The 11,201-nt window shown below is 33.7% G+C and overlaps 1 protein-coding gene across 1 annotated transcript; it reads left to right on the forward strand.

Annotated features, from left to right (window-relative positions):
- The first annotated feature begins 4,926 nt into the window (after positions 1 to 4,926).
- On the forward strand, positions 4,927 to 6,832 carry LOC133300914 (probable protein phosphatase 2C 25). Its single transcript, XM_061500494.1, has 5 exons — positions 4,927 to 4,977; positions 5,588 to 5,687; positions 5,736 to 5,926; positions 6,242 to 6,421; positions 6,556 to 6,832. Exons 1-5 carry the CDS (start codon positions 4,927 to 4,929, stop codon positions 6,715 to 6,717), a joined length of 684 nt encoding a protein of 227 aa, XP_061356478.1. The 3' UTR covers positions 6,718 to 6,832.
- The last annotated feature ends 4,369 nt before the right edge of the window (positions 6,833 to 11,201 follow it).

Raw genomic sequence — 11,201 nt, forward strand, 5'->3', positions numbered from 1 at the left:
AATTGGGTGAAAGTTAAAAAAGGTAAATCAATTATATTTAAGGGAGTATTGTTTCTCATATTATACGAGATAATTTTATCTCTTACACATGCATACATAAAAGTGTGTGGGGTCAATGTTACATTCTTTTTCTTTCTTCTCTTTACGTGATCCCACATAGACTCTACACAATTTTATATATGTGTAAGAGATAAAATTATCACATATTTACTAGATTATTATTGACCGATCCTTGGGACTGAGAATATTTATTGCATTGTGAGCGTTTCAATGTAAATAAATAATAATAAATGGTTTCTCTGTACTCATTATATAATTGAACAGTGAAGTAGTAATATCACATCAAAATTAGAGATGGCCTCTGCTGCATTCTTGTGCTCCATGTTTGCTTTGGCAATGACTTGCGTTGCTCGTCCCATTCCCTCAGGTATATATGCTTAATTATTGTCTATTTTATAATGCTTCTCTCTTTATATTTAAGAATAGCTCTTCTAAGAATTGTCAAAATTCTATGCAACTTTTTTATATATATTTAAACCTTAAACTACCATATTAGTGAACGTAATTGATGTGGGTTTCATTTTATTTGACAGAGAATTATGAAAGAATTTTGGCAATTGTAAACTATGAAGAACTACACAAGCACCCATCTCTTCCAAATCATGAGTATCAGTCTCAAACCTTGCCAGATTTCGAAGAACCACTCATGCACACGACTCCAACACTCAAGTCTTCATATTTTTCGGGTACTTGATAATGGTGTTTTAATTACTTTAACAACTTGCTCATGGATAAATTACAAATTTTTGCCTATAGGTTGTTGCTTAGATAGGTGAAGTGGATAAAAACTTTATATAGATATATTACTCTAATACATTTGATGTGTGTGTGGGTTTTATATATGTCATGTTGTAGGACATTTTTAGTGTCATGTTGCTCTAATACATCTGATGTGGATCCCACTCAAAAAAATAAAATAAGGTGCGGTTATCTTTTTTGTGAGAGTAACATGACCCTACAAGTATCCTACAACATGACATATATAAATTGAAAGTCTTAGTAACGATTTTTAATGTGTAAGAAATCCAAAATACCATATGGTTCATTGATTCTATATATACATGTTGGAGAAAAAAATGTTTGTTCTTTTAAAAGATATAAATTTGTGTCATTTTAAATAAAATAATTATATTTTTGTGCATAATTGATAATTTTTTATATTTTCTCTCCTCCATAAAATTTGAGAGAGAGAGAGAGAGTAGAGGAGAGAGAATGTAAACAAGTACCAATTATGTACTATAATAATGTCGTTTCATCTAAAATAATACAAAATTATATTCTTTAAAAGGAGAAACGTTTTTCCTATAAATTTTATAACTAAAACAAGATTTGAACTAATATTCGTATTTAAATAATCATCATCTTAGACTCTTCTATTTTGGTTATTTGAAAAAATAAAATCATTTCTCATATAATTTTTTTTTTTTTACAGAGAATTCAAAAAGGCTGCTGGCAGATATAGACTATGAAGGCCCACATACGCACCCAACCCCCCCTCCCCATCTCGAGAAGGATCACTTTTAAACGTTGTCAAGTTATAAGCCATCAACAATGGGATAGTACTAATAAGGGCTTGTAATAGTTTGTCAGATGCTAAAATTTTCAATCTTCATCCCTAATATGCTAATGTGCCAAAAATGCATATTAGGGAACTTTCTCGTGTGCAAGTTTGAATAAGAGAATATTAACCTCCTTATCTTTATGTAAAAGTTTGCATCTTTCTCGATCGCTTGTTTAATTAAATAAAAAATATCTTTCTTATTTAGTAATACTTTTTTTTTTCTTTTGGTATTTAAGTCGATTATGAAGCTTTCTCCAAATATTAGGACGATAAGCCTTTGTTGAGCTATCCGCATGTCAATACAATTTAAATATTCATTTGTCAACATCTTCAATAAATGAAATAAGAAAAAGCATTAATTGAATGAAATGGTTAGTCAAACATAGTTATTTTTAAAAATTAAAAGTATTTAATAATTCAATTTTTTTATACAATTTTTTTAAACAATTAGTAATTTTTTTAAAAACAAAAGTGATAGGATAAGAGAAATAAAAAAGTTTTAGTGATCCCTTTTACTAAAAAGATTATTTTTTTTTTACCTTTTTACTTTCTTTCTTTTTTAGTAAAAGAGATTATCAAATTCGGTGTCGACCAGTAAAGTTTTTCTCGATGATGTGATATGCCAAGCTTCCAAGGATTTGGATACAAGGAGAATATTATGATACCTGGCCATATCTTCAAACTAGATTCGTTGACCTTCTCTTTTTGGTACAATTAGTTGACCTTTTCTAATGACACACAATTAAGACTACATATGATTTATCAATTGATTCTTTGACTAATTTATCCGATAGGTAAGGGATTATCTTTTTGGATACTTAAGTGTCAAAGGTAAAATTAAAATTCATCAATCTTAAAATCAAACCCACCCAAGACTACATGTTTAGAAATTCGTTTTTTTTTCTTTCTAATAAGACCAATATACACAGTTGTTGATACTTGATACGTTTAAGGTTTAATAAAAATATTTAACTTCACTTACCAAAAAAAAAAAAAAATTAACTTAGACATAATATAGTGTGATTATTAATATTTTATTAGTAAGAACTCTTTTTCACAGTTGATGATAATTGAATCCTTAATGAAAAAGATGTCCACAAAAATATAATAATTATAGTTACTTCGTTATTTATTAGGATCAAAGTTACTTTAGTATATATATAGGAAATGATGGTAGCTCAGTTGGTAGGAAAGGAGCTGAGAGTAAGTAAAAAAGAAAGTGCTTAGATTCGATCCTCACATGTCATTTTTGGGAGGAGTTTAAATATCTTTGACCTACCCCACACTCGGGATTAACTTCATAGTCGGCTCAAAGAGTTAAAATTTGTAAAAATATCGGAGGACTCACCTTAAAAATATAATTAGGGTTGGGCAAAAAAAACATTGTTAGTTGTGGCGAATTATTCAAGTTATAAAATGGCTTTGGAATAACATTAGAGCGGTTGCATTATTCTGTATTGCATATAGGCTTAAACAGAATCATTCCACGAAAATCTAAGAATACCAGTATCAAGGTTATTATTATTTTATTTTATTTTGGAACTTAACCAAGGTTATTATAATAACACACGTTAATGATTTTTTCGTCACTAATAGCTCAGTCAAAGAGTATAAGGAAGGAAGAAAAATAAAGGCGAGGTTATAATAGAAGTGATAAAAGGAGTTAGCTAGGATTCTGACGCAATCAATAAGTAAATTAAGAATGTGTACTCACAACAAAAAACTGAATAAAGAATGTCAACGTTAGAAAATGTCTACGTCATTGGCCAGCATATGAGAGGAGCTAGATGCGATAAAATTGACCTTGGCAACGGTCACCAACCCCAAATAAAGGTCGTTTGTGTTTAAAAATTCTCTCATATTAAAATTCAATATAATTTATGTGAAAATTTTATGTTTATTTTTTTATTGATATTGAATAAGTGCGTTCTAAATAACATTTATGAAAAAGCGATAGACATAAAAATTTAATATGATTAGAAGATGTGAAATTTAATCACGAATTTCGATTCACCCCGAAAAAGCTCTTAATTAGCCAACATGAAAGGCAGTGCTAATTAAAGTCAAATCTCCAATACAAGGTGCTTCATCAATGCACATTCAGCACAATTATTTAGTTTTATATTCCTATACTATTTTTTTATGTTTATAAAAATGAATAACTTTATTTTAGTCAACTTTCAAATTGTTTACAGACTTTGATGCCTGCTTCATGCATGCAAATCATATTCTTAAAAAATTATGTACTAGATATAGATTATAGTAGGTCATGCTTACAAATTCAGAGAGAAGATTAATGAAGAGGAGTTCTTCATATATTTTTTTCTTTTAATTTTCTCAAACTATTTGACACATTCTTGCTTTTTCAACTTTACCAACTCTACTTCCATGAGCTCAGCAGAGAGAAAATCAAATGATCTTATAATATTAATTAGGATATTGCCTTATAAATTATCCGTAATTTTATTTTAAATTTAAGTACTGTCGACGATACATATATAAATATAGTAAAAACTATTACATTTGGGACTCATATCAAAAATAGAAAATCCTGAACAGTTTTCATAGGACAACTTTGAAGAGGACAAAAGAAAGAACTGGTCCAGCATAGTTGTGCTAATTCAAAAAATCTAGAAACCGGCCAAACTATTTGGATTGTGGTTAATCTATCCGCAAGAAATGACACACGAAGATGTGGTCAAAGTGTCAAACATCATAGAACGTTTTTAACATTAAGATTTGACCATTCCAAAACTAGACTAAAAAGAAGCCTTTCTCTCTCTCTTTCTATTATTAACATTAATTAAACATCCAAATAATGATTAAAGGGGTCCCACTTTGACCCATTATCACAAACACACATTCTCTCCTATAAATACCTTCCTTCTATCTTCCTCTCCCTTCTCATTTCCCATTCAAACAAAAACAAACATAGCATTGTTTGAATACGAGGAAAAAAGAACAAGAAAAACCACTTCCAACGTTTGCATTGCAATATCAACATGTCTTGCTCCGTCGCAGTTTCAAGTTCTCCTGTGTTTCCTCTCTCTTCCTCTCTCTTCTACAACAAGGAACCTCTCACGCTCTCTATTCCCATTCTCGAGCCCCCTTCTAAGTCGCCGTCATGTTCACCACCCTCCTCGCCGGTGTTGAAGAGGAAGAGACCGACCAAGCTTAACATACCCGCTGCTTCTCTCACTTTTGGGGTTCCGGTGGAGGCGCTGTCGCCGGCGGCGGCGAGGGACGTCGTGGAGGTAGAGGGACATGGGTTTTCTGTGTATTGCAAGAGAGGAAGGAGGGAGCACATGGAGGATCGTTACTCCGCTGCCGTTGATCTTCACGGAGAACCAAAACAGGTAATTAACAACAACAAAAAAAAAAGTTTTTTTTTTTTTTTTTTTTTTTTTCTCTTTTGGAATTGTTGCATTGGATTTGTTTAGCGGTTTATCAATTATGATGATTGCGTGTGTTTAGGAAATGGGGTTGTGAGAAAGTTACCAGCTTTTGAAGAATTGTATAGTTGTGATTTTGCTGCATATGAATATTGTAGCTGCTTTTGAAACATTATAATTATTTTATGTAGAGTAATTTGAAGCCAAGTTTTTTGCTTAGGAAATTGGTTTCTAGGAAGATATTCAATTTTATATGCTCTTTTCTTTTACACGTTATCATGGGCAAAAGTGGGAAAAAGCCTTTAAGTTCAATGCTTGAGTAATAATTATTTGAAGCTAAAACTTCTCTTAGTGATTCATTGCAATATGTGAATCAAAATCGGGTTGTATGTTTGGTCATTACTTGGGTATATATATGGACTACTGAGACAAGTAAATTTGGAAAGAGCATAATGAGTTTAAGGTTAATTGGGGTTTGCAGGATGTACTTCTTAGTTCTTATGGTTAATGAGCAAAATGAGTGCAATGCAATGAATTCTAACATGCAAGTTTTTCTTTTTTGTGATTACTACAGGCTTTTTTTGGAATATTTGATGGGCATGGAGGTACAAAAGCTTCAGAATTTGCTGCACATAACTTAGAAAAGAATGTGTTGAATGAAGTGATAAGAAGGGGTGAAATTGATATTGAAGAGGCAGTGAGACATGGTTACCTCAACACAGATTCTGACTTTTTGAGAAAGGATCTTAATGGTGGCTCTTGCTGTGTAACAGCATTGATTAGGAGCGGTAACCTTGTTGTGTCCAATGCTGGTGATTGTCGTGCTGTCATTAGCAGAGGAGGTGTTGCAGAAGCCCTCACTTCTGACCACAAACCTTCAAGGGAAGATGAAAGGGACAGAATTGAGACTCAGGTAAGCATGTGATCACGATGCAATCTTATGTTTCATGATTTGATTTGTAATCAATTAGGATTTAATACTATATCATATTTTGAAAGAGACTATTTTCTGGCCATGAAAAACTTAAGAAATTTCTAGGCAATCCCGTTGAATTTATATAAGATTTAGAATCACTAATTATGAAAATAGGAAATTACAATATGATATTGGGAAAATACAAATAAAATCCTAATTGATTACAAATCAAATCAAGAAACATAAAATGGAAATTTCTCTTTTGTCTTTGGGGTTCTATGTCTGGTTCTTAATTTGAAATTTGTTTTGTAGGGTGGCTATGTTGATACATGCCGTGGTGTTTGGAGGATCCAAGGATCTCTTGCTGTTTCTAGAGGAATTGGAGATAGACACCTGAAACAATGGGTGATAGCAGAACCTGAGACCAAAGTTTTAAGAATTGAACATCAGCATGAATTGTTAATCTTAGCTTCAGATGGATTATGGGACAAGGTATAGGACTTAATAAGCCATTAATTTGCACTGTTAATAGAGTACTTTCTTTTTGAAATTGCATGATATGATTACTCAACTAGTTAAACTGATTAACTGAATAATTAAGTTTCTCTTTTCAAATCTTGTTTCAGGTTAGTAATCAGGAAGCAGTGGATATTGCTCGTCCTTTTTGTGTAGGGAGCAATAGACAACAACCATTGCTGGCTTGTAAAAAGCTCGTAGAGTTATCTGTATCACGAGGCTCTGTTGATGATATAAGTGTTATGATTATCAAATTGCAGAACTATGTTTGAAGTCTCATTGGTACAAGAGAAGATTCTACCCTCCAATTTTAAATCTTCACTCTTAGCCTTCAGCACTAGAATCAGTCAGAGGATGATAAATGTAATTATGGTTAAAGGAAAGAAGCTGGTCCCATGAAATCAAGAGTCCTTAATTTTCAATATGTATATATCCAAAGAGTAAAAAAGAAAAAGAAGAGATATATCCAACGGGTGACAACATTTGCAAGGGAGAATAAGAGATATTAAACTAACTTAAAGTAAATTTTTTTGGTAGAATGATCTCGATGTAATAAGCACTTTTTTGGTACAAAAGTGATAGAAAAGTTTGAATCTTCAAATATATTGTGATAATTTCCATTAGATAGAAGGTCACTTCTTTCCGACTCCAATTAACTTAGGTTAAAGGTGTCGTTGACGTTGATGTTGAGAATGTCACTTCTTTGTATATGAATAAGAAAGGAACCACTTCAGAATAGATTAAAAGAACTTGACATTTCTTTTTTCTCTGTGTGAAATAAGCACTTCTATTATAATTTATGAATTCCCTGTTTGGATCATCCTTTTTTGGATCATCTCTTTTTGGATTTTTTTTTTCTTATAAGCAAAAGTTAGGTCAAATAAATTTTTATAAAAATGTTAATAATAAAAAGAGTTTTTTTTATAATGAAGAAAAAAGCCAAAAATTCCTAGAAAGAATTTTTTTTATGTTGTATTAGCTTTTTTTGAAATATGCGTTTTTTTTAAATCATGGCTTTTAAGAAGCTTTTAAATTAAAAATTTTATATAATCATCAAACAATTTGTAGCTTTATTTCTAGAGGAGGGATATTCTCACTACCAAAATTTTCCACTACCAACTTACTACCTATCTAATCACCGTTAGATTAACATTTTCTCTCTCTTCAAACACTTTTTAACATTCTCTCTATTTGATCGAATGGTGATGTGATGAGTAGTAAGTTAGTAGTGAGAATTTTTGGTAGTTAGAATATCCTCACTCTTATTTCTAAAGCTCTTATTTTTAACTTAAAAGTAGCTTTTAGAGAGAATCCAAACAGGCTCTGAATAGGATTAATGTTTCTCAACATCAACATCAACAACACCTATATCCCAAATTATTTCTCATATTATAGGAAATAATTTTATTTTCTACATATACCAAAAAGTGAGTGGGGCAAGAAAAGAAAAGAAAAGAAAAAAACATGATCTCGATCCTCACACTTTTATATATATATAGGAGATAAAATTTATCTGTTCCGATAAACATTAATCCCTTTATAAATACGTATTATACTCCGAATGAAGGTTGGCTCAAGTTACGCAAACACGGGCAAAAAGTTTTTTAGTGGTGGAGTTTTATTAGTAAGGGGAAGGATATTGTAACAACCAAATTGTGTTACTACTAATCAATCTCACCGTTAGATCGATTATGTTGATCCAACGGTTATATTTATTTCCATCTTTGTATGGTTATGATTCCCCAAATTTAAAGTGAAAGCATTAAATATGAGAAATCATAACCATACAAAGGTGGAAATAAATATAAAGTATTAAATTTGGAAAATCATGACCATACTGTTGGGCTTCCTCCTTCAATGCTAAGCCCAAGCCCATTTGAGGGGTTTCCTAAAAACCCTAACCCTAATTTCCACCTCCTCTATATATACTCATTAGTTGTGGGTGGAGGCTAGGTCATATATATGAGAGAATTTTATTTGACAGATATTTGAGAGAAAATTGTTTGAGCAAAGCTTTATGCTTTGCATTTGAGAGATCTCTAGAGAGAGTTTGAGTGAAACATCTCTAGGGTAGTTTGATTACCACCATTGTTTAAGAGGTTGAGTTAACCACCACATTGGTGTATTCTGATTATTTTGTAACCATTATTTTCATAGAGGATTTTTGATCTGGACTAGGTCCCGTGGGTTTTTACTTCTTCATTGAAGAAGGTTTTCCCACGTTAAATCTGATTGTGTTCTTCTTCTCTCTCTCTCTCTCTCTCTCTCTCTCTCCTGTTTTTCGTTTTTGATTTTTTCGCTGCGCTGCCTGACCTGGTGAAATTCAGGCCGAGGTATTGCTGAGATTTGAGATCGAGGATCTCATTGACTGACTTCCGCAAAGGCCCCTGAGCCGATCTGAGGGAACCGATGAAGGACCTTGGCCCTGCAAGGCAAATACTCAAAATCAAGATCATCCGAGATAGACAGAAGAAGCTACTGTGGCTGAGTCAAGAGAAATATATTGAGAAGATTCTGAAGAGATTCAGCATGGACAAAGCCAAAACAGTGAGCACCCCCCTTGCCGGACACATAAAGCTGAACCACAAGCAATGTCCGAGATCTGATGAAGACAATGATGAGATGATGAAGGTCCCGTACCAATCCGCCATCGGAAACTTGATGTATGCAATGGTTTGCACTAGACCCGACTTGGCGTATGCTGTTGGAGTGGTAAGCCGATATTTGTCAAACCCCGGCAAAGAGCACTGGGAAGCAGTGAAGTGGATCTTCAAGTACCTCCGAGGTACGACCGACTTATGTCTCAGATTTGGAGAAGGCAAAGCCGAGTTGCAAGGCTACTCGGATTCTGATTTAGGGGGAGACGCCGACTCGAGGAAGTCGACTACAGGATATTTGATGAGATTTGCCGGAGGAGCTGTCTCTTGGCAATCAAGACTTCAGAAATGTGTTGCACTATCGACAACTGAGGCTGAGTACATTACTGCTACTGAGGCAAGCAAAGAGATGCTGTGGATGAAGAAGTTCCTCATGGAACTCGGCCATGATCAAGACAAGTACGAGCTGGGTTGGGACAATCAAAGCGCAATCCATCTTGCGAAGAATTCAACCTATCACTCCCGCACTAAGCATATTGATGTGAGGTATCACTGGATCCGGGATGTGGTGGAAGGTGGAGAGCTCGAACTCGTCAAGGCGCACACTTACCAAAATTGGTCCGACATGATGACGAAGCCAGTTCCAGCAAGAAAATTTGAAGACTGTTGTGAAGGAGCCGGGTTGATGCTGAAGCCGATGCATTAAAGTCGGAGGGGGAGATTTGTTGGGCTTCCTCCTTCAATGCTAAGCCCAAGCCCATTTGAGGGGTTTCCTAAAAACCCTAACCCTAATTTCCACCTCCTCTATATATACTCATTAATTGTGGGTGGAGGCTAGGTCATATATATGAGAGAATTTTATTTGACAGATATTTGAGAGAAAATTGTTTGAGCAAAGCTTTATGCTTTGCATTTGAGAGATCTCTAGAGAGAGTTTGAGTGAAACTTCTCTAGGGTAGTTTGATTATCACCATTATTGGAGAGGTTGAGTTAACCACCACATTGGTGTATTCTAATTATTTTGTAACCATTATTTTCATAGTGGACTTTTGATCTGGACTAGGTCCCATGGATTTTTATTTCTTCATTGAAGAAGGTTTTCCCACGTTAAATCTGGTTGTGTTCTTCTTCTCTCTCTCTCCTATTCTTCATTTTTTATTTTTCCGCTGTGTTGCCTGACCTGGTGAAATTCAGGCCGAGGTATTGCTGAGATCTGAGATCGAGGATCTCATTGACTGACTTCCGCAAAGGCCCCTGAGCCGATCTGAGGGAACCGAGTTCCCAACACATACAAAGATGGAAATAAATATAACTGTTGGATCAACATAATCGATCTAACGGTGAGATTGATTGGTAGTAATATGGTAGTTACACAACTTGAACTTGGTTGTTACAATATCCTTCCCCTAATAGTAAACCATATCTGAGTTTAACTGCAAGCAACTGCTGAAATTTATAATATGTCCTAGCCTTGAAATGGGTCTCGTAAACTTAAATGTAAAAATAAAAATAAAAAAATCATATTTGTTCAGTTGGGTTGAACTAGAAATGTTCAACTAATAGAAGCTCATGTTTTTATCTAAGGAGGGGTGACAGAAATGTTCAGTTGTTTATATTGCAAATAGTTTTCCAGCTGCTGACTATGATTACTTTTCCTCTGTCAGATGTTGATTCCGTAAAGCCTTGAAACGAAACAATGCGAATATAGTTCTTATAATTCTAAGAGTGGAAAAAGTCCCATCATGCATAAGTTTGAGGACAAGGAAAACTTGAATTCTTTTTTAAATAATTATGAAAACTAGTGTGAACGGATTATTAATTTAGAACCATCATCATCGATTTGTAAAAGAATTGGCCAAGTTTCGTGGCCATTACGAACATATATTATGTCCACACGGGACCACGGAGTAAAGATCTAGAATCATATTATATGTGCTGCACACCATGCACTCACTTCACTGAATGCTGAATAATGAATCACAACTCCTTGCAACCACAAAAACGTAGTGGGAATTGTTGGCTGCAAATAAACTTGCTGCTATTTTACACAATTTTTTTTATAGAGTTTATCTTCTTCTTTTACAGGATATAAATTTATCGCTAACAACTCTAAAACTATGTCGTTTTAAGGGATGTGGAATTAATAAAAGGTGTTTTAA

This window comes from Gastrolobium bilobum, unplaced genomic scaffold, assembly GCF_033153095.1.
Source record: "Gastrolobium bilobum isolate Gb01-03AN ecotype WA unplaced genomic scaffold, APGP_CSIRO_Gbil_v1 utg31210, whole genome shotgun sequence".
Taxonomy (NCBI): Eukaryota; Viridiplantae; Streptophyta; class Magnoliopsida; order Fabales; family Fabaceae; genus Gastrolobium; species Gastrolobium bilobum.